The sequence below is a fragment of the Sminthopsis crassicaudata genome, chromosome 3 (genome assembly GCF_048593235.1).
Source record: "Sminthopsis crassicaudata isolate SCR6 chromosome 3, ASM4859323v1, whole genome shotgun sequence".
NCBI classification, from domain to species: Eukaryota; Metazoa; Chordata; class Mammalia; order Dasyuromorphia; family Dasyuridae; genus Sminthopsis; species Sminthopsis crassicaudata.
Genome location: NC_133619.1, coordinates 608,398,000 through 608,422,039, shown reverse-complemented (window position 1 = coordinate 608,422,039; position 24,040 = coordinate 608,398,000). Strand labels below are relative to the sequence as shown.

At 43.5% G+C, this 24,040-nt stretch overlaps 1 protein-coding gene across 4 annotated transcripts in view; it reads left to right on the top strand.

The window, feature by feature from the left end:
• EPHB2 (EPH receptor B2) overlaps positions 1–24,040 on the top strand; it is a 267,166-nt gene that overhangs the window by 230,826 nt on the left and 12,300 nt on the right. Inside the window, exons 7-11 of one of the 4 annotated variants that reach the window (XM_074305917.1) lie at positions 9,008–9,170; positions 10,656–10,842; positions 12,230–12,297; positions 20,535–20,657; positions 21,078–21,325. In XM_074305917.1, the coding sequence (XP_074162018.1) occupies positions 9,008–9,170; positions 10,656–10,842; positions 12,230–12,297; positions 20,535–20,657; positions 21,078–21,325 (789 nt within the window). The remainder of the gene's footprint in view (positions 1–9,007; positions 9,171–10,655; positions 10,843–12,229; positions 12,298–20,534; positions 20,658–21,077; positions 21,326–24,040) is intronic. The other 3 variants (XM_074305913.1, XM_074305915.1, XM_074305914.1) reach the window with 3 other exon arrangements.

Sequence of the window (24,040 nt, the reverse complement as noted above, 5' to 3'; positions counted from 1 at the left end):
CAGCCATTGCTAGTCATACCCTATAGCCTTTCTTCACCCATCATGCTGCTTCTTCTCACATCTGAACTGCCGTTGCTTTAGGAAAGGCCCTGCCCATCGAGTGCCCCTCGGCTCCAGTCACCACACCCTTCCTTGGCTGCCACCTTGTGATCTGTGGTGTCTCCCTCTATTAGAAGCATCTTTTTCTATTTGCATACCTAGCATGTAAGACAGTAAGTGCTAAATAAATGCTTTTCAATAAATTCACTTCTTCCTTCTCATTTCTCTTTTGGGCTCTCTTCAGTATTGATAAAAATCCTTTAAGTTCCTGAATTCTAGGGCCTTTTCTCTGTTGATTTTTTTCCAGTTTGTCTTGCCTGTATCTTGTTTGTACATAGCTATTTTCATGTTGTCGTCCTCATTAGACTGTAAGTCCTCTCTTTGTCATCATCAGTGTTTGGCACACTGCCTAGTACTCAGTAGGCACTAACTAAATGTTATTAGATGACTGACTGAAAGCAGAACTCAGATGCCTTTTATCCAATCTCTTCCTAGCTCCCTGAATTATGCCCTCTTGTACTTTCTTAAAAATAACTTCTATTTCCTTTGCAAATATTTGGTATTTGCTTAATTAAGTGTTTATCTCCCAGGAAGCTTTCAATCCCAAGTTTTTCAAGATCAAGGACAGACTTTCTTGCTCTTTGTTTTTCTGTCCACCAATGCATGGCATAATGTCTAACAAAGTAAATGCATGTTTAATTAAATTGAATTCAATCTCATTGAATTAAAGGTCATAGAATTCCATGATCTGTGGTCACTAACATAGCATCCCTGGGAAAGCATTAGCACACAGTACAAAGAGTATTGTCTCCATTTTACAAATTAAGAAAGAGATCAGTGGAGGTAAAAAGCCCCTGGGTCAGGATCATAGAATGGGAAAATTGGGATGCAAGCCCAGGTATTGCAGTCCACAGATTCCGTTCTCTTTCTTTCTACTAAGCCAGATTGCCTCTTATCTGAACTACAGGCTCACCTGACAATAGCTGGCTTCAGCCCAGAGCCTGCTGGATGTCCCAGAGTTCTCTCAGGGGGCCAATCCAGCTGTCTTAAGTCAGTGCTAGATAGGGGCAGCTTCCATTCTGGTTATACTTCCATAACCTGATGTGAATCTGGGTTTAAAAGAGAGTCTGGAATTATGGAAAGAACACTGGACTTCATTTGGTTGTGTGACCTTGGACAATTGCCTTCTCCCTCTGATCTTCCTTTTCTTTCCTTTCTTATAAAATCAAGACACTCTTATTACCTGTATTGTCTAACCTACCTCCTAGGACCACATGAACGGGACCTCCCTTATGGTATGGTGGATGCAGCTCAGAGTCTCCTCTCAACATCTCAACAGCTCAGTTTGTTCTGAAAATAACCTCTCTCCCATTCATCCTATTCTTTCAACACATGTCAACATCATGCTCCATGCAGAATAGCCTGATAAGTATGGAAGGGGCTACCAAAAGCTTTAGTTTAAGGTTCCTATTGCACTAAAAAATGGTTGCAGTTTGGTTAGGGGAACAAGACAAAAACGGGGAAATATTGAATGCTCACTCCTATGGGGGAGAAAAACATAGGTGAGGGATTCCAAGGCAGAGCTTGAAAGATCGTCATCAGAAAGGCAAATGGACTAGCCTCTCATTTGATCTTCCAGCAATTTGTGCAATGGGGGAGCTTCTGAGCTAAAAAAGGCCCTTAGGATAGAGGCTAGCAACCTGACAGTGACTTTAAAACATAGGATGTTAGAACACAAAGGACCTTAGAACACTGAATGTTAAAACTGGGAGGGATCTTAGGACGTGCAGTGTCAAAGTTTGGAGAGACCTTGGAATAGGGACTGTTAGAACTAGATGGGGCTGAAAACACAGACTGTCAGAGCTGGGAAGGACTTAGAACATAGAACGTCCAGACTGTGAGGACCCTTAGAACATAAGATGTCAGAGCTGGGAAAGGACTTAGAACACAGAATGTCCGGACTGTGAGGACCCTTAGAACACAAGATGTCAGAGCTGGGAAGGACTTAGAACATAGAACGTCCAGACTGTGAGGACCCTTAGAACACAGGAGGTCAGAGCTGGGAAAGGACTTAGAACACAGACTGTCCAGACTGTGAGGACCCTTAGAACACAGGAGTTCAGAGCTGGGAAAGGACTTAGAACATAGACTGTCCAGACTGTGAGGACCCTTAGAACATAAGATGTCAGAGCTGGGAAGGGACTTAGAACACAGAATGTCCGGACTGTGAGGACCCTTAGAACACAAGATGTCAGAGCTGGGAAGGACTTAGAACATAGAACGTCTAGACTGTGAGGACCCTTAGAACATAAGATGTCAGAGCTGGGAAGGGACTTAGAACACAGAATGTCCGGACTGTGAGGACCCTTAGAACACAAAATGTCAGAGCTGGGAAAGGATTTAGAACACAGAATGTCCGGACTGTGAGGACCCTTAGAACACAAGATGTCAGAGCTGGGAAAGGACTTAGAACACAGAATGTCCGGACTGTGAGGACCCTTAGAACACAAAATGTCAGAGCTGGGAAAGGATTTAGAACACAGAATGTCCGGACTGTGAGGACCCTTAGAACACAAGATGTCAGAGCTGGGAAAGGACTTAGAACACAGAATGTCCGGACTGTGAGGACCCTTAGAACACAAGATGTCAGAGCTGGGAAGGACTTAGAACATAGAACGTCTAGACTGTGAGGACCCTTAGAACATAAGATGTCAGAGCTGGGAAAGGACTTAGTACACAGAATGTCCGGACTGTGAGGACCCTTAGAACACAAAATGTCAGAGCTGGGAAAGGATTTAGAACACAGAATGTCCGGACTGTGAGGACCCTTAGAACACAAAATGTCAGAGCTGGGAAAGGACTTAGAACACAGAATGTCCGGACTGTGAGGACCCTTAGAACACAAGATGTCAGAGCTGGGAAAGGACTTAGAACATAGAACGTCCAGACTGTGAGGACCTTTAGAACACAAGATGTCAGAGCTGGGAAAGGATTTAGAACACAGAATGTCTGGACTGTGAGGACCCTTAGAACACAAGATGTCAGAGCTGGGAAAGGACTTAGAACACAGAATGCCTGAAGTATGAGAACCCTTAGAACATAAGATGTCAGAGCCCAGAAGACCTTAGAATACAGGATGTCAGATCTGAAAGGGACTTTAGGAAGTGCAGTGTCAAAGCCTTGAGGAACCTTGGAAATGGACTGTTAGAATTAGAAAGATCCTAAAACATGGAATGGCAGAACTGGAAGGGGGAGGTGCTCTTTGGACACAAAAGGTCAGAGATGGGAGGGTCCTAAAACAGAATATCAGGGCCAGAAGGGCCCTTAGAACCCAGGAGGTCAGATCTGGGAGGACCCTTAGAACCTGGAATGTCCCGAAGGCCTGAAAAAAGCCTTAGTATATATTTAATATATGATAAAATATAAAAGGTTAATGCTGGGGGATACTTCTATATAAACTAAAGTTCCATATCACCATTTTACAGGAGAGGAAAGAAGTAAAAGTCCAGAAAGATGAGGTGATCTGTTCATAGAATACAGATGAGTCTACAACCTGTGATTTTCAGTCTTGTGTATAGTCTCCAGTACCAGTGAAATTTTACTTAAATTCTTTTCAGCTGGGGCTCAGTCTTTGTTTTCTCTTCTCCAAGCTAATCCCCAGAAACATTCCCCCAGGAAAAATTGTAAAAATGAGAATAGGGCGGCTTCCATGAATGACTGCAGCCCTATAAAGTAGCTGCAGTCCTATGCCATTCTTCCAGTTTGAATGGTTCTATGCCTGGTTTTTTCTTCAAAATTTCCCAATCTAAAAGATGAAGGGACTTCAGAGACCCTCTAGTCCGTCCCCTAGTTCCTTCTACAAAGTCCCTAACTAATCATGAGGACTCTCTTTGAAAACTGCTGAGGAGAGCCACTATTTCCTGAGGCTGCAGATCATAGCGACATCCCCTTCCTCTCCTTGCTCTGGGGTCACCATTCCTGTCACTTCTGGAAAGGCCTCCATTTACCCTTCCTAAATGACAATAACCTTGTTCTCTGCAGTTGTCTTTCCCAATTAGAATGTAAGAGCCTTGAGGATAGGGACTGTCTCACTTTGACACTTCTTTTCCCAATGCAGTGTTCAGCACAGGGCATTTACTTACTAATTTTTCAGCCATTCATTTACCTAGAAGCAAAATTAGCCTTCCCATCATTTCCACTCGTTCCTTCGTTCATCGCCCTTAGTTCTGCCCTGTGTGACCTGAGAGAGCAAGGCTAATGTCTCTACCCCATGGCAGAATTTAGGCTGTAGATTAAGACAGCTGGTGTATTTTTCTGAATTTTCTAATCTCAACACCCTCAGTTTGAATTGAGTAACGATCAGTCATCCCATGGCGTAGATCCTACCCTTATCTAGAAAGGATTTGTGGTAGAACTGGTGCATCTGAGAGCAGTTTTAAGCAGAGGGAGTCATGGAGAGGGGAAGGTGGGAGGGTCACTTTCCTGAATCATCTTGTACTTCTCACCAAAAGACTTGGGGAAAATATTTGTGGTACCTAATTATAAACAAACACCAATGTTGGAGTTCTTAACCCGGAATACATGGAAGAGATCCATAGGGAAAGATTTCAGAGATTCCATGAGCTTGGATAAGAAAAAAGGACATCTTTAATTTTACCATCTGGCATTTCCTTCAAATACGAATGTACAGCAAACATTATTCCGAAAGGGGGCCCTTAGACTTTGTCAGACTGCCAAAGGAGCCTAGGACACTCAGAAGGTTGAGCCCGTGCTCTAGAAGTAAGGGAGTGCTAGTAATAAAATCTAATGTCCTGAATTCAAATCCTACCCAACATTTAATATTGTGTGACTTGAGGAAATTCCGTAGGGATCTGGGTCTGAGTTTCCTACTCTGTAAAACATGGGGGTTGGGCAGGTGGTCTCTGAGGACCCCGACAGATCTGTGTCTATAACCCTGGGATGCTGGACCTTAAAAAGCTGGTCAAGCCGGGTCTCAATTATCCTGATAGAATATCAGCTTCTACTAAAAGGGATTGACTACATCATGTGTTAGACAGCGACACCTATTGCTGATGTTCAGCATTACAGCCCAGGTCTTTTCAAATAAGAGACTATTATTGATTGAATTCAATTCAATCATTATTAAGTTTCTGTAATGTGCAAGGCATTGTACTAGGCCCTGGGGAGCCAGTGTGAAATAGCCCCTTCCCTCAAGGACTTTGTGTTCTGCTGAGAGAATAGACCGTATCACTGGCTGCCCCTATGGGATCTCCTGGCTCTCTCTCCTCTCAGCTAAAGTCCAGCTTTCTGCAAGAAGGCTTTCCCAGGGAGCAGCTAGGTGGGGCAGTGGATGGAGCCCCAGCCCTGAGGTCAGGAGGACCGAGTTCAAATCTGGTCTCAGACACTTAACACTTCCTGGCTGTGTGACCCTGGGCAAGTCACTTAACTCCAATTGCCTCGGGGGGAAAAAAAAAGAAGAAAAAGAAGCCTTTCTCAGCCTCCTTTCATCCCAATGCCTTTCCTCAGTGAGATTATATTTAACTCATTCTATGTACATGGTGTGTTTATACTTAGTTGTCTGCCCCATTAGACTTCTTATAAAATTGGTGCTTAGTACTCTGCCTAACACACAGGAGGGGTTTAATAAATGCTTATTGGTTGAATTAAGATAATATGTAAAATAGGTAAAGATAATATGCAAGAAAATATGTAAAATAATATGTAAATATGTAATATGTAAAGATATAAATATAAATTTCAGGAAAGAGAAAACATTTAACTGAGGATCAGAAAAGGCTCCGGCAAGGAGATTTGTTGTTGTTTTTTAGTCTTATCCAACTCTGTTTGGGGTTTTCTTGGCAGATGCTAGAATGGTTCGCCATTTCCTTTTCCAGCTCATTTTACAGATGAGGTAATTGAGGAAAATAGGATAAAGTGACTTGCTCAGAGGCCCATAGCTAGTAAGTATCTGAGGTTGGATTTGAACTCAAATTTTCCTGACTGTGGGGCTGGTGCTGTGGCCACCGTACCATCTTCCTTCCCAGGGATGAGAGCTGAATTTTGAATGAAGCTTTGGAGATGGAATACATGAGCCAGAGCAAACTTGCAGGAGTAGGAGGGTGAATGTCAAGTTAAGACAATTTGAGTGGAACAGAAAATGTGTGAAGGGAATGGGGGGTGTGCGGATTAATGTTTAACAAACTTTGTCTCTGGAGAAAAAAGTGAATATTGGCACACTTTTAAAAGTTTGATAAGCATTATTAGGATTTTCTCTATCACTTTCTTAATTCTAAAAAAAATCAGTAAAATGATAAATCAAGCCCTGAGTTACAATGTTTACCAATTTTCAAGAAAATTTAACCAACTAGTACATTCTGGCTCTGGCACATCCCTAGAGAGAAAGTAATATGAAATAAATCCTAAAAAGTTAGAAAGTAGATGTGAAGGGATTTCAAGGCCCTTCTAAATATAGTAGAGTCACCAAAGGTTTTTGGCAAAGGGCAAGAACAGATCTTAATTGTTGAACAATAGCTTTTCCTTTTTAAAATACATTCAAAGATAGTTTTCAATCATCACCCTTGCAAAACCTTGTGTTCTGAATTTTCTTCCCTCTCTTCCCTTAACTCCCCTCCCCTAGACAGCAAAAAATCCAGTATATGTTAAATATGTGCAATTCTTCTGTGCATATTTCCACATTTATCCTGCTGCATGAGAAAAATCAGACTAAAAAGGACAAAAATGAGAAAGAAATAAAAGCAAGCAAACAACAACAAAAAAAGATAGAAATACTATGTTGTGATCTACACTCAGACCATCATTCTAGGTGCAGATGGCTCTCGTCATCATAAGGCTATTGGAAGTAGCCTGAATTACCTTACTGTAGAAAACAGCCAAGTCCATGACAGTTGGTCATCACATAATACTGCTGTTTCCGAATGCAGTGTTCTCTTGGTTCTGTTCGCTTCACTTAGCATCAGTTCATTTAAGTTTCTACAGACATCTCTGAAATCATCCTGCTGGTCATTTCTTACAGAACAATAATATTCCATAATATTCGTATACCATAACTTACTCAGCCATTCTCCAACGGATGAGCATCCACTCAGTTTCCAGTTCCTTGCTGTTACAAACATTTTACACGTGTGGATCCTTTTCCCTTTTTTATGATCTCTTTGGGATACAGATCCAGTAGAGATCAAAAGGTGTGCACACTTTGATAGCCCTTTGGGCATAGTTCCAAATTGCTCTCCAAAACAGTTGGGTCAGTTCACAACTCTACCAACAATGCATCAGTGTCCCAGTTTTCCCACAGCCCCTCCAACATTCATCATTATCTTTTCCTGTCATCTTAGCCAATCTGAGAGTCGTATATTGGTACCTGAGAGTTGTCTTAATTTGCATTTCTCTGATCAATAATGATTTAGAGCATTTTTTCATATGACTAGAAATGGCTTTAATTTGTTTGGATCAGATCTTATATTTAAAATATTAATTTACTAACCACATGAAGGATAGATTGGAGAGGAGAGAGATGGGAATCCAAGAAACCAATCAGGAAGTTTTTCAGTGTCCGGGTGAGAGGTGTTGGGGACTGAATTGGGGAAGTGTCAGAGTGTAAAGAGGAAGGAGCAAATATTGTGGAGAGAGGTAGAATTAATAAGACTAAGCAAGTGACTGAATAGAGAGGATCATGGGGAGGGTCAATGAAGAATCCATAGTGACCGTGAGGCTTTAAGCTAGGGTGGCTAAAAGAGACAAACAGGCTTAGAGATTCAGAGCTAAGGAGGAATCTGAAAAGATTTTTGATAGGTCCTTTTACAGAATGGAGAGGTGAGGAGGAAGGGGAAGCTTTAGGGGGAAAGATAATGAGTTCCATTTTGGACAGGTTGAGAGATGATTTCCAGCGGGCAGCTGGTGAGGAGTTCCTGGGGCTCAGGAGAGCGGAGGGCTGGAGAATTAGGAGACATCTGCCTGGAAGTGATAATTGAACTCAATCCACCCATCCTTGGTGAATGCCTTTGACTGGTAAAGTCGAAAGCTTACTGGGCCTAGAATCAAGAGCTCTAGCTTCAGGCTCTAGCTTTCGTTGTCACTATAGACATTCTTTGAACCTCAGGAATCACTTCATCATTAAATGGGTGTATCATACCCGGATGATCTACTTCACAGGACTGTGATGGAGAAACTACTGCAGCTGTAGCAAGTAGCCATGCCATTTCTCTGGCTCTGAAAGTGCCCTTCCTCCACTGAAACCAGATCATTCTATATCATCCTCTATAGTTTACAGCACATCCATCTATACCCATTTCTTAGGTCTTTTCCCCCTGAGGCTGGGGTTAGGTGACTTGCCCAGGGTCACACAGCCAGGAAGTGCTAAGTGTCTGAGGCCAGATTTGAACTCCTGACTTCAGGGCTGATGCTCTGTCCACTGTGCCACCTGGCTGCCCAGGTCTTTTTTTTTTTTTAACTGTTTCTTAACTCTTAGGTTATGAGATCCCCTTATGAATTAGGTCATTGTAACTTAGAACATGGAATATCAGAACTGAAGGGTCTTAGAACAAAATGCCTGACCTGGAAAAGCCCTTAGAACCCAGGATGTCAGAGCTGGAATGAGGGAGGGGGATATTAGCCATGTGACCTCATGCAAGTCAAAGGATTACAGAATCAGTCATTTTGGACTAGAGGAGGCCTTAGAGCTCATTCCCTCCACAGCCCCTTATTTTATAGGTTCAGAAAATTAGGACCAGAAAGTGACATCCAAGGTCCCACAGCTAATAAGTGGCAGGGCTGGCTTCCGCCCAGACCATCTGACTCTGAATCAGGAGCCTCGATTTCCTCTTGACCACAGGGACGTTCCCTGGGCCCCGCCGGCCTCTGACCCTCTGCTCACTGGACAGGACTGGTTCCCATCATTGGCGATGATTATCTCCTCTGTGCTGACCTCTGCCCTCTCTTTGTTCCCTGGCAGGACCTGAGTGAGCACAACGCCACTGCGGTCAAAAGCCCCACCAACACAGTGACCGTGCAGAGCCTCAAAGCGGGCACCATCTATGTCTTCCAGGTGCGGGCACGCACCGTCGCGGGCTACGGGCGCTACAGTGGCAAGATGTACTTCCAGACGATGACTGAAGGTGAGGCAGACACTGGCAGAGGTGCCCATGCCAGGCGGCGGCCTTCTCAGGAGCCTTGGGCAGGGCGGGCGAGCTGGGCAGGGGGCACAGCAGGAGCCAGGAGACTTGAGGCACCTGGGCTCTGGGTGCCAAACTCCCTCACCCAAACCCCTCACCATCCCTCAGCCTCAGAGATGCCAGGCAAAGGACACGGCTCCTTGCCTAGTTCTGCTGTTAATCACCTTGGGAAATACTGCACCCTTTTAACCACAGTTTCCACATCTATAGAATGGGCAGGCTGGACTAAAAGATCCCCAAGGTCCTATCTTGCTCTGACATTTTATATTCAAACAGTCCATATTCTAAGGCCTTTCCCCCCAGCTAAGATGTCTTGCATTCTAATATCCCTTCCACTTCTGATATTTTATATCCTATTGAGCTTCTAGCTTTAATGTTATACTAAGGACCCTTCCAAGCTCTGACATTGTGCTCTAACATTCTGTATTCTAAATAAAGGCTTCCCCACACTCTGATATCCTATGTTCTAACATCCCTTCCAGCTCAGACATTCTATATTCTAACATTTTTTTCTTCTAAAGGCTTCCCCATGCTCCGGCATCCTATGTTCTAAAAGCCCTTCCCATTCTGACTTTATATTCCAACACTGTGTCCTAAAGCTCTCCCCAAGTTCTGATCCTATGTTCTAACAACTGATATTTTGTATCTTAACATTCTGTGTTCTAAGGCACTGATATCTTATATTCCAACAACCTTTCAGCTCTGACATTCCATTCTCTTTTAGCTCTGACATATTTTCTAATTCTCTGTTCTAAGACCCCCTCCAAAATCTCATATCCTATGTTCTAACATCCCTTCTAGCTCTGATATTCTATGTTCTAGACCCTCCTAACTGACATTCTATGCTCTAGAATCTGAGTCCAGAATCATATAATGGAATAAGTTATCAGTGACTTTACCAAGTACCTAGCGTGGGTAAACAGAGTCAGGCATTTATTAATCTCAGCACTATGTGCCAAGCTCTGTGCAAAGAAAAGCAAAAGACAATTCCTTCTGTCCTGGAGCTCACAATCTAGTGGGGAAACATATAAATGATTATGTATAAACAAGCCATTTACAGGATAAATTGGAGGTAGCCTGACCTGGCTTCAAAGAGCTTATGGTCTAATGGCAGAGACAAGTTGTCTAATATATAATAGAGCATGTAATGCTTTCCCTAAAACTCTAAGAATTCAGAGGAGGAAGGGATTACATGGTCTGTTGACATAGAAGGCATTTCCAAGGTGCACAGTTCACCTAACACTGGGTTCAGGAGAGAAAAGGGGTGACAAAGATCTATTGACTGATTGATTTCTCTGGAAGAGCCCCCAGTACTGCTGGAGGATAGGGGGCAAGAGTGGGAAGAAAGAAGGAGGGGAGCTTTTGGGGAAGAGGGGTTAATGCCCCCCACACTCGCCCCCTTCCTGATGCGTCTCCCATCTTCTGCAGCCGAGTACCAGACGAGCATCCAGGAGAAGCTGCCTCTCATCATCGGCTCGTCCGCGGCAGGGCTGGTCTTCCTTATCGCCGTGGTTGTCATTGCCATCGTGTGTAACAGGTGCGCCTCCCCCCGCCCTGGCCCCTTCCGTCTGTCCACCCGAGTGCCGGGCTCTGTCTCTCTGTCCAGGCACTACAGGTACGCCTCCTCCCCGTGTTTGTACCACCTCCAGCCTTAGAACAGAGCAAGTGTTTGTCTACACGATCTTATCTAAGTGCTAGCCCAACACTTTCCCAGCTTCGGCTTCCTCCTAGGGGATTAGACTAAATGATCCATCAGGTGGCCGGGGATCTAAGGGCCATGATGGATGACTCTTGATTATCCCCTCCTCCCCCAACTGGCCCGTTATTGATGTCCAGAATTCTTCCACTCAAGATTGCTTTCTTTGGACTTTTCTTTTTAAAAAAAAGTAAAGTCTTCACTGAGAAGGGAAATATGTCCCGGGGACCAATTGGTGAAAACCAGGAGGGAGAGTATCTGACAATCAGAGCTGTTTCCTAGCAGTGGGTGCTCTCTTTAGGAGAGAATGAAGTAAGAGGCCTTTTGTCAGGGATACTGGAGGAGGAGGCCTCTAAGTCCCTTCTAGCTCTGAGATTCTTGTATCATAGTAGGAAGAAGCTGGTCAGATTTCTGTCCAAAAAGACCAAGCTGCTCACAGACTGCCACTTACTAGCCTGTGGCCCTGAGAAAGTGACTCTACCGATCTCTCTGGGTCTCATTTTCCTCATTTTTAAAATAAGAGAATTTCCAAGTTGTCCATTCTAGCTTATAAAAGTCCCTCCCTCTCAATCAACCAATAGAGATTTATTAAACACCTACTGTGTGTCAGACACCATCTTGGTCACAGATGATTCCATCCACCTCATTTATTAAGCATGATGTAAGTTATTTGAGGGCAAGCCCAGGGATTGTGTTTTAGTTTTAGTTTTTCCATTACAGTGTCTGGCACACTATAGGACATGCAGAGGGATGTATTTATGATTTCATTTGTTTAGAGAGCTCCCCTGACCAGTGTAGGATGGCACCTTCTCTTCAAGGTGCCAGTATCTTATCAGAGGTAAGATTTTAAATTGACTCTAGGGTCTTAATGTCTTTGAAACCTGTTCTCTTTTTTTCTCATGGCTTTTCCCCAAGTACATAGTAGACACTTAATAAATGCTCATTGAATTGAAGTATTGGGATGCTTCCAAGTCCCATGCTTGGCTTGGGGGGTGCAAAAAATCTGGCATAAGTCTCTGTTCTCCAGAAGCTTACCAGACAGACAGGAAGATGTGATAAAGGAGGACACGCTCCTTGACTGTGATTTCCGTGGGATTAGGAGGGAAGATGGTGGGTTAGTCAGAAAGAGCAGGGAGGGATTACTGGGGTTGGAAGGCTTGGGTGAAGAGATGGTTGTGGTGGGAAAGGGGGTCTGCAGCCTGAGGAAGTGGGCCTGGGAAGCTCAGCCCAGCCCACCCTCCAGACTAAGGCCCTCAGCCACTTCCCTGCTTGTTCCGGTTGCTTCAGCTGGTGGTTTTTGTTCCAGAAGACGGGGGTTTGAGCGTGCCGATTCCGAGTACACCGACAAACTACAGCATTACACCAGCGGCCACAGTATGTATCCACCAGCGCCAGCACGGGCTTTCAGGGGGGACGTGGGGTCCCCTCTATCTCTGGGCTTTCTTTAAGGAGATGGAGATGGGTAGCATGGAGAAGGACTGGGAGGTGAGGGGAGAGCAGGATGGTGAGCAGAGATGGAGGCTGGAAGTTTGAGAGAGACCAGAAGGTGGAAGGGCTGACTGGCTAGAAAAGGAGTATGGGGAGTGATGAGAGGAGGTGGTCACTGTATAGAGAAGCACTGAAGCAAGAGAGAGAGAGAGAGAGAGAGAGAGAGAGAGAGAGAGAGAGAGAGAGAGAGAGAGAGAGAGAGAGAGAGAGAGAGAGAGAGAGAGAGAGAGAACAAGAGAACAAGGAAATGGATAAGGTAAGCAGATGTTCACAAGTGAACTGAGAGCTGCTGAGAACATGGATCACAGAAGTGATAGAGAGGAAAGGGAGGGACTAGAGGTTAGGGATGGGGCAAAAAGGGGAGTAGGTGAAGGTTACAGAGTAGATGGAGGCAGAGGTGAGCAGAAAGGACTGGTGGCACAAGGGAAGGGCAGAGAGGTCATGGCTTAGGAGATCAGACAGGAAAGTAGCCAGATGGTAAATTGAGGAAAAGAATGGAGAGAAAGTATAAGCAGGGGATGAGACAAGTAGCTGAGCAGGGAAGGGATGGAAGACAAAGTACATGGAATAAATAGGGGAAGAGCTTGGGAAAGGGTGGAGAAGCCCCCAGAGTGTAGAAATAGGAAGATGAGTGATCCCAAGGGGGGGGGGACTAGAAGGGAAGCAGTGAAGAGGAATTGACCAGAAGAGGGGGTAGAGATAAGATGAGGCACCCTTGAGATCAGGGGAGAGCAGGAAAAGGAAGCCAAGGGGATGGAGCCAGCCCCAGAGAAGTGAGCAGAGGAAGGCTTTCCATTTTCCCATTCTCCCTATCTCTCTTTCCTTACCTAGAACCCAAAGGCAGCCCAGGCTCTCTAGTGGGAGCTGCTTCTTTGTCCCTGTCCCTTCCAATTCCAACTCCAGTCTTTCCCTGGACTATGAAAGAAAATGGCACTGTCTAAAATCCCCTCCTTCCCCCAAGGGCAGTGAACCCCATTTCAGAAACATGGGACTTTTTCATTCTGACCCAATGAAAAAGAACTTGCCTGTAAGAACCTTAGAACTGAGAACTTGCTTTTCTAGGTGTTCAGTAGCTGAGGAGGTAAGGGGCTACAGAATTTATAGAGGTTACATCTCCTTAAGGGTTGTTTCATTGGATGAGGGGGGAATGGTCTGCCAAGGCCTTGTTATTCTAAGGACCCCTAAATTCAGTGAACTAGGCCATCTCTACTGTCAGCAGTGGTCAAGTAGCAATGATAGATTGACCACCTAGTATAGACCTTACATACCACCTTCTGTGTCTCCCTGAAACTGCTTTCCTGCTTCTACCAAGTGTGAAGAGTTTAGTGACTTTTTTAACTTCAAATTTTCAACTCTAAGTTGTTAATTCTTTTTCTGAGTATGTCAGCTTCACCAACAATGTAGTAGTAGCTTATAGAAGTAGAAACCAGGTCAGTTCTTGCTTTCAAGAAACACATTTAGGAGCTGCCTGGTTATAAACATAGATGAAGGAAAGAATGACAGTTCATAAGAGATAAAGGATGACTGATGAAGTAAATTAATAAAGAAATCATTATCCTGTTCCATATAGGAAGGGAAAGCACTTTTATTTCAGCCTTCCCTTTCTTTTCAGAGGTGTTATTTATATAGAAATGTTTTCATTCTATTTCCCTCACAAGGGAACATATAAGTTATAGTTTGTAAGTCTGCCTACTTACTAATTTAAGAAAAATCCACAAATGTGAACATTTGATAAATCATTTTTATGTAAGCTGGATTGTTGGAACAAAATAGAACTTTTTACAAATGGAAAAAATAGAACTGGCCCATTTGTGGTAAAAATATCATGCAGCCAGAGCTTAACTAAAGACGGTGTCCTTAGAAAGAACTCTAGCTTGAGAACCAAGACACCTGGGGCCAACTCTGCTATTTCCTTACTGTGTGACCTTAGGAAATGTGCCTTCTCTGGATCCCTGTTTCCTGATTTATAAAATGAGCAGCTATTTTAAATGATAGAAACTTGATTTGAAGTCAGGAGATTTGGGCTTAAGTCCTTGCTAGCCCGCTACCCTCAGGCAAAAGAAAGACAGTTTACTTCTCCAAGCCCCCATCTATGAAATGAGTAGAATTTTTATTTCTGGGAATGAATCAGTATGATCAGAGAGTGTTTGAAGGATCAAATGAAATTATCCATGTGAAATGTTTTGTGCCTTATAAAAATGAACACATATAGGAAGAAAGCACTTTTATTTCATATTTCCCTTTCTGTTATTTATGTAGAAATGTTTTCATTCTATATTTCCCTCATAAGGAAACATACAAGTTATAATTTATGAGTCTACCTACTCATTTTAAGAAAAATCCACAAATGTGAACAAGGCAAGTGATAGATTGTGACAGGGGTCAAAGACATCAGGATACTAGGGGAATATTGGAGCTGGAGGGCATCAGGGAAGATCTGTGGAGAGGGCAGTTTGAAGACTATTCCAAGCGTGCAAATGCTTGGAGGTGAGAGATGAGAAATGTCGAATTCAGGGACTAGTTGGCATGTAAAGTATGCAAATGGAATTACTATCTATAAAGCGCTTAACACAGTGGCTGGCACTCAGTAGGTGCTTATAATAAATACTTATTCCTTTATTCCTTTCCCCCATTGTGAAGAAAGCCTGGCTGGGCAAGTTAGAGCTAGAGGGTGGGCCAGCTCTTTTTCATATGGTTAGAACAAAAAAAAACCCATGATGAACTTGACTACCAGTGACTTTAAAGGCCAGGCTGAGAAATTCTTTTAACCTAGAGGTAGTAGAGTCCCTCTGAGTTTTGAATGGGAGAACAACATGGTTTAGAGCCAGCCACCAATTTGGCATTTGGAGCAAGGAAAGAATGGTGGTGGTCATCGTAACGGAAAGGGCCATTACTGTATATTAGGAGATTTCAGTTGCCGGATGAAAAGCAATGAGCGCCTCCAGATGCCCGATCTAGAGCCTGTCACATCCCGTGACTGTACCTGCCATTTCTATCAAGGAGGATGAAGCGATGGCTCAGAACAGTCTCAAGTCAGCAAAGATCCCGTAGTGTTCACCATGCTATTTTAACTGAATCACAAATGTGGGCTCTTATAGTTTTTGAAGGTGTTTCAATGAACCAAAACAAGAAATATTTACAGAATTAAACCTTTAGTTATGGAGGGGAAAAAAATCAGTTGTAGAAAAGGAGATCTGGAAGGAATAATAGAATGTTAGAAAATAGAAAGAACTGGAAAGGACTTTAGAATATAGAATGTTAGTTCTGCACATGTAAAATGTATGGGATTGCCTGTCATCTAGGGGAGGGAGTAGAGGGATGGAGGGGAAAATTTGGAAAAATGAATACAAGTGATAATGTTATAAAAAAATTACTCATGCATATATACTGTCATAAAAAATTTTATAATTATAAAATTAAAAAATTTAAATAAAAAAATGAATATTAGTTCTGGGAGGAACCTTAAAATATAAAATTAAAAAAAAAAAAAAAAAAAAAAACGGCTGTAATTTCCGCTTCTAGAGTTGTCGTTCGGTTGTTTTACTCTTCACGACCCCATTTGGAGTTTTCTTGGCAAAGATACTAGAGTGGTTGGCCATTTTCTTCTCCAGCCCATTTTACTTATGAAAAAACTAAGGCAAATAGGTTAAAATAATTTGACCAGAGTCACATAGATAGTCTAAGGTCAGATTTAAACTGAGCAAGATGATTCTTACTGAGTCCAGTCCTATCCACCTAGAGAGGCTGGGGCTATAGCCAATCAAATATCCACACTATTTTGTACCAGTATGGTTAAGCTCCAAGATCAAGGGGCCACTGTGATGTCTAGGGAGAGACAAACTAGCCCAGATTAGAAATAGACTGGATCAAAGTTTCTGTACCAGCCAATGGTGCGATCAGGCCCAAGAATGGCTGCCATACTTTCAGCCTGGATAAGATGGAGAGACCCAATCTCAGAAGAGAAAGAAAACAGAATGTTAGTATTGGGAGGGATCTTAGAATGTAGAGTATTAGAGCAAAGAACAACAAAGTTCAAATGAATATTAGGACATAGAACAGAGCTGGGAAAGACCTTATAATTCATCTAGGCCTCATTTTTCAGAGAAACAAATTTATATCCAGAAGCAAAGTGACAGCAGCAGCAGCAGCAGCCAGTATGTATATAATACTCTGGGGCATCTAGGAATACAATGGATAAGGCTTTTGGTCCTCAGATGCTATTTATTAGCTGTGTGATCCTGGATAGGTCATTTCACCCTAGCTGCCTCAGTTTCTTCATCTGTAAAATGAGAAGGAAATGGCAAACGACTCTATTATCTTTTCCAAGAAAACCCCGAATGGGGTCATAAAGAACTGGACACAACCAAAAATACTAAACCCCCCTCCAAAAAAATGTGATGCTTTAGACTTTGCAAAGTGCTGTACAAATATTATCTGATCAAGTTAGTGCAACTGCTAGAATCCAAGCCCCCTAATTGACATTGGATTGACTTTCCACTCTAGAAGGCACTCACATCATCAGAATGCTCCATGCCCTGAGCATGCTGATTCACCAGGACCGACGGTCTGTGAAGATGGGACTCAGGCTTCAAGTTATGTTTCCAGTAGTCATGATGGCTTAGCCTGGAGCCTTCCCACTCCCACTCCCAGACCACATTACAGCCAATAGCCAGGGTTTCAGTTGGATTGACGGTTAGGATTTCTGGAAGGCAGGGACAAGGCATGCGACTGAGGAAGAGAATTTCTCTCCATATAGCACTAACTAGCCCTCGTGGGGATTGAATTTAGAAACTGGGCCTCGTTAGCACCAAGCTCTGACCCACCAAGCTCCCAGCCCCGGCTGGCAATTAGAGCAAGAGAGATTTTCCCCCTGTTCTGCAGGGAGAGAAGATCAAAGCCTTGGAGCTGGGTACGGGCAGGTAAGCCGCAGGCCTTTGCAAGAAGAGGAATCTGTAAATCTTCTGAAGCTAGAAACCTAGAGAAGAAAGGGGAGGTTTGAGGTTTTTTTTCCCTGAGAAGCTGACACCAGTGCCTGACTAGGACTAATTCAAGAAGGGAAAAACCAGGCTGAGGGACTATTCCAGGGAGAGTCTCCACTCGCTTCCTGACTGTGAATGCAGCTAGCCCCAGATCCAAGGGCCGTTTTCTAGGAGGAATCTGCCTTTTACAGCCAATCTGTGCAATGAGAGTGAGCTAAGTTACCGGCCAGCCAAACCTCAAGGATCTCCAGAGAACAATACAGTAATAGTGCTTCCCATTTCTCTGAGCGCTTTAGGGTTCACAAGGGGCAGAGTCCCAGGTTCAGACACAGGCTGCTACTTACAAATTATCTGATCCTAAGCAAGTTATTTTCCTTCTCAAAATCTGTTTTTCCCCTTTGTAAAATGGAAGAGTGAAACAAGATGATCTCTGAGGTCCTTTCTAGCTCTGAACTTCATAAATAAGGCCCTGGATTTGAAGCCTAGCTCTGCTACTACTTGCCTCAAATCGGAGGCAGCTAGTGATGTGGTGGATAGAGCCTTAGACCTAGAGTCAGAAAGATTTATCTAATAAATGTGGAAATATGTTTAGAAGAATTGCACATGTTTAATATATATTGGATTACTTATGGGAGAAGGAGTAAGGACAGAAAAAATTTTGGAACACAAGGTTTTGCAAGGATGAATGTTGAAAACTATCTTTGCATGTATTTGGAAAAATAAAAAGCTATTGTTATAGAAAGTAAAAAGGAGGAAAGGAAGAAAAAGAAAGGAAGGAAGGAAGAAAGAAAGAAAGAAAGAAAGAAAGAAAGAAAGAAAGAAAGAAAGAAAGAAAGAAAGAAAGAAAGAAAGAAAGAAAGAAAGAAAGAAAGAAAGAAAGAAAGAAAGAAAGAAAGAAAGAAAACATATCTGAACAGTAACTAAACAAGTCACTGAACCACTATGACCCTTAGTTTCCCTATGTGTAAAAGGGATCACTTAGTACCATAGTACTTGCTTCACAGGGTCTTTGTGGTGATCAATTTGCAAGCAATCAAGTGCTGTATAAATGTCAATTGTAATTGTTATTTTAGGCTTTTGTTCAGTCATATCCAACTCTTTGTGACTCCAATTGGGGTTTTCTTGGCAAAGATACTGGAGTGGTTTGCAATTTCCTTCTCCAGCTCATTTTATAGATGAGGAAATTGAGACAAACAGAATGACATGACCTGGTTAGGGTCATGCAGCTGGTAACTGTCTGAGGGAGGGGTATGAACTCAGTGCTCTATCCACCATGCTACCTGGCTACCCATCTTAGGTGGAAAAATCCACCAAGGCAAGAGAAGCAGGATGTGTTAGGGGTTTGGGGAGTGGATAGAATTGCCCAAATTTGAAGGGAGTTTATAGGTTAGTGACATGATTCAGTGGAAAGTATTTGGAGTCAGAGATCCTATATTCAAATCCTTATTAACTGTGTGACTGAGGAAAAGTCACTTCCTCTCTGCGATTAAACTTTCTCATCTGTAAAATAAGAGGGCTGGGAGCAGCTCTGAATCTAAGACCCTAATATGAGATCAAGCTGAAAAGGTAGATAGATGTGCAGTGGTAGAGGGCATTGAATGCCAGAACCCAGGAGTCTGAACACTGACCACAGATGAAGGCTTAGAAGGCACCTCAGAGGGGCAGCTAGGTGGCGCAGTGGATAGAGCACCAGCCTTGAATTCAGGAGGACCCGAGTTCAAATCTGGTTTCAGACACTTAAAACACTTCCTAGCTGTGTGACCCTGGGCAAGTCACTTAACCCCAGCCTCGGGGGGAAAAAAAAAAGGCATCTCAGAGAAAGTGAATTGACTCATCGGACAATAAAGAAACCCTGAAATTGTGAATACAGGTGAAAGCAGGGATGAAGAAGGAAATTTCTTCAACTGAAGTGAAAGATGTTGGGGAATAACTTTCACAGTCATTGATTTTTTTTAAATATTTATTTTAATTTTCTGTTTATTTTTTAAAAAACAGAATAGAAAGAAAAAAAAAGACAGAAAAGGAAAACAAAATAGAACAGAACATTTCCATGTGCCCAGCAGAACATCATGGAGAATTCAAAAGCTATAACAATAAATTTCCAGTTCGAGAAAGGATATATAATCATAGAAGAAATTATATTCATGAGTATCCATCTTTTCTTTGCTTCCTTGTAGGTTGTTCTTTTAAAAATATTTTTTTAATCTCCAGGAAAGAGAAGATGGACAGTCATGATTATAATCCCTTCTATGATTATATATACTTTCTTAAAATGGAAATTTACTGTTATATTTTGAATCCTCTGTGATGTTCTGCTGGGAACATGACAATGATTTTTTCCCTTATTCTGTCTTTTTATTTTGTTTTTTCTTATTTTATATTTAGTTTTAAATAAGTAAATATTTTTAAAATTATTTTTTCAGTGGATATCTATTTTTCAAGGCTATTTGCTTTGGTATAACTGTAATGTAAAGCACAAGCCCCTGCATAATAAAATATACAAACAAATATCCGACACTTAAAAGCAGGCAATATGGGAGAAGCAAGAGTAGAAACAATAAATGAAGGCAGAATGCAGGGGAGAGAGAGAGAGTCTTTGGAATGGGGGGATCAGAGCAGATGCCATGGAACTCTCCTAACAGCCACTTTCACAAGCACGGGTTTCTTAGAACCAAAGGAGGCAGTTGGGTATCATGGGAATAGCCTGGATCTGGAAATTCAGACATAATGGGTTTGAATTTTGACTCCACATTTATTAATTATGTGAAACACTGTGGCCTGTGGTTCCCTCACTTGAAAAATGAAGGGGTGGAGGGGAGGAGCTCTCAGGTACTTTCTAGCACTAAATCCTTATGAACACATGTGCTTTACTGTGTGCTGGTCTTTTCTCCTCAAGTCTCCCTCTTCCTTCTCAGCTCCCCCCCTTCCTCGTCACCCCCACTCACTCTCTTGTTCTGGGACGTGCCTTTCTCCTGGCCAATTTGCATAGGCTGGCATTGGGAGGACACTCAGGAATGGCTTTGCCCTGCCCAGGAGTGTCTGCCTGCAGCTGAGTGCCCCTTCCCAGCTGTGTCTGTCTGTCCATCCGTCTGTCAGTGTCCACAGTTCGGTGTGACTGAGCCCGATCTCATCCCCCCCTCCCAGTGACTCCAGGCATGAAAATCTACATTGATCCCTTCACCTATGAGGACCCCAACGAAGCTGTTCGAGAGTTTGCCAAGGAAATTGACATCTCTTGTGTCAAAATTGAGCAGGTGATTGGAGCAGGTAGGTGGGCGGGGGCCCTCCCGGACCCCGTGGCCTCTGCCCTCCGGGATCCCCCTCACTTGCTGGGAAAATCCAGCAGATGTGTAGGTGTTAGGGGGGAGGTGGGCTGGCCTGGCCTGAGAGTCCCTGGGGGACCAGGCTCAAATCATCTACTTTATTTCTCCTTTTGACCAAAGTCAACTTGATGAGGAGGCCATTTGTCACACCACTTCTGATCTTCCTTCCCCAGAGGTCTCATTCCTGTAAATGGAAGGGAATATGGTTAGGGTCCTGTGTCTGAGGAGATTGGGTTGGTCCATGGGAAGGAAGAGCAACAATCTCTATAAACCCATGTGAGTGGGGATGACATGGAAGAGGGAACTACGGCAGAACTGCCATCCTGTGAGTGATCTGCTCTCCCTTTTGCTCTGCCCATCCCAGGGGAATTTGGTGAAGTCTGCAGTGGCCACCTGAAGCTGCCAGGCAAAAGAGAGATTTTTGTGGCCATCAAGACCCTCAAATCAGGCTACACAGAGAAGCAGCGCCGGGACTTCCTGAGTGAAGCCAGCATCATGGGCCAGTTTGACCACCCCAATGTCATCCACCTGGAAGGCGTGGTCACCAAGAGCACACCAGTCATGATCATCACGGAGTTCATGGAGAATGGTTCTCTGGACTCCTTCCTCCGGGTAGGAAAGGGCAGAGCAGGGCCACAGACTAAGGGAAGGGAAGCAGAAAGGGAATCAATGAGGTCCACAACCATAAACTACTAGAACATAGAATGTCAAAGCAAAATGGCAGCTCGGATCCACTCACATTCATGCTACTTCACAGCCAAATCACTTGTTTTATTATAACTTTGTCATTCAGATTGTGTTTAGCAGCTCTCCATGACCCCTTCGGAGGTTTTCTTGACAAAGATACTAGAGTGTTTGTCATTTCCTTTTCCATCTTATTTTTAAAATGAGGAAACTGAGATAAATAATTCACTTTCTCGCCGCTTTGATATAGTTGTGCCATATTCTGATCCCTCCTTATTTTTTCACACTAATAGCTCTCATCTATTCTCTTAATATACTCAGTCATTGCTTCATTCTTGTTAGAAATACTCAGGAATTCAGAGTTCCTGACCCATTCTCTTTCACTGATTACCAGTGTCAGGACACTGGAAGCAGGGATGTGAGAAGTGTTATTCACAACTGTAGACAACTATGAATTCTCTTCCACTCAGGCTTACAGCTGAAATCCCTTCGAATTTTACCAGAAGGGACTTTAATTTTAGTAGAATATTAACATATGGGAGTTTAGAGCAAGAAGAGAATAGCTGAATTGCAAGGATCCTTAGAACCCAGGAGGTCAGAGCTGGGAGGGCCCTTAGAACCCAGGAGATCAGAGCTCAAAGGACTTTTAGAATTCAGAATATCACATATATAAAGAAAGTAAGTAACAGCCACTTATTGTGACGGTGTAAGCTAAGTGCCATTTTAGTGATACCACATTGATATTGCTAAATTTTAAAGAAGGGAGAGATCCCTTTGGATGAAAGCAGTGAAAGAAAGCTTCCTCCAGAGGTAGGGCTTAAATTGAGCCTTGAAGAACAAATAGGACTGAGCTAAGTGAACAGAGATGAGAAAGGTATTCCAAAGTAGGGGAAATGAGCAAAACAGTGGGTCCTTATATTATATTTGAAGGACATTGAAGACATTAGTCTTCCTAGAGAAGAGAGCTCCAGTAGGGCCTCAGAGGAGAGAGCCATACTAGTTATTTTGGCCTCTGGGCAAACGGCACAAAGAATGCTCAAGGCATCAAACTCCTCTCAAACCAACTTTGTAATTCATGCTGAGAAATTAATACCAGGAGCAATTAAGATAAATTCATCTGAGCAAGAGGGGAAATTAATTAGACAGTGACTCACAGATTATTTACTATGCACAGGTCTGGTAGTTTGCTATTTTGACTAATTATTCTCACTAAGTGCTAAATTCCTTTGTTTCTGCTGCCACATGTTGGTGGGCCCAAAGTCCCTAATGTGAAGGCCCTGGGGCTGAACTCCAGGTGCCCCCTCCCCAGGTATTCAGGCTTTGACTATGACCAAAGATTGAAGCAGGAGTCAGACTGTGAATTTGTAGTTTAAAAAAAATAAACAAAAACCTTGGGCTCTGAACAGATGATACCAACAAGTCACTTAAACCTCATGGGCCCGTTTCCTCTGCCTACAAATAATAAAGCAAAGACAACCCCAACCTTCAAGGGACTTCTAATGGGAGACATAACATACTTCTTGGGGGAACTGATGATTGGGGGGGGGGCATTTTGGTGCAAAAAATGTTACCTGGATGTGGAGGCCACTGAGAAAGAGACAGGCACATCCCATTCAGGAACAATGGTAGATTTTAATTATTCAGTGGATAAACTTTCCATTCTGAAGTGAGGAGGGCCTAAATTCAAATCCAAACTCAGATACTTAAAAGCTGTGTGACCTTAATCACTTTACCCAGTTTGCCTCAATTTCCTTATCTATAAAATGAGCTGGAGAAGGAAATGGCAAACTATGCTGAAATCTCTGCCAATACTTTAAATAGAATCACAAAGAGTGAGACACAAAGAAAGTCCCTACATTTAGGATTTTACATTCTAATAGAATGCTTAAAAAAAAAAAGAAGAGTGAGATGAAATGAAAAGGACCTTAGAACCCAGGATGTTAGAGCTGGGAGGGCCCTTAGAACCCAGAAGGTCAGAGCTAGGAGGGCCCTTAGAACCCAGGAGGTCAGAGCTGGGAGGGCCCTTAGAACCCAGGAGGTCAGAGCTGGGAGGGCCCTTAGAACCCAGGAGGTCAGAGCTGGGAGAACCCTTAGAACCCAGGAGGTCAGAGCTGGGAGGGCCCTTAGAACCCAGGAGGTCAAAGATGGGAGGGCCCTTAGAACCTGGAATGTTAGAGTTGGGAGGGCCCTTAGAACCCAGGAGGTCAGAGCTGGGAGGGCCCTTAGAACACAGGATGTCAGAGGGAGGGCCCTTAGAACCCAGGAGGTCAGAGCTGGGAGGGCCCTTAGAACACAGGATGTCAGAGCTGGGAAGGCCCTTAGAACACAGGAGGTCAGAGCTGGGAGGGCCCTTAGAACCCAGGAGGTCAGAGGGAGGGCCCTTAGAACCCAGGAGGTCAGAGCTGGGAGGGTCCTTAGAACACAGGATGTCAGAGCTGGGAGGGCCCTTAGAACCCAGGAGGTCAGAGCTGGGAGGGCCCTTAGAACACAGGATGTCAGAGCTGGGAGGGCCCTTAGAACCCAGGATGTCAGAGCCGGGAGGGCCCTTAGAACCCAGGAGGTCAGAGCTGGGAGGGCCCTTAGAACACAGGATGTCAGAGCTGGGAAGGCCCTTAGAACACAGGAGGTCAGAGCTGGGAGGGC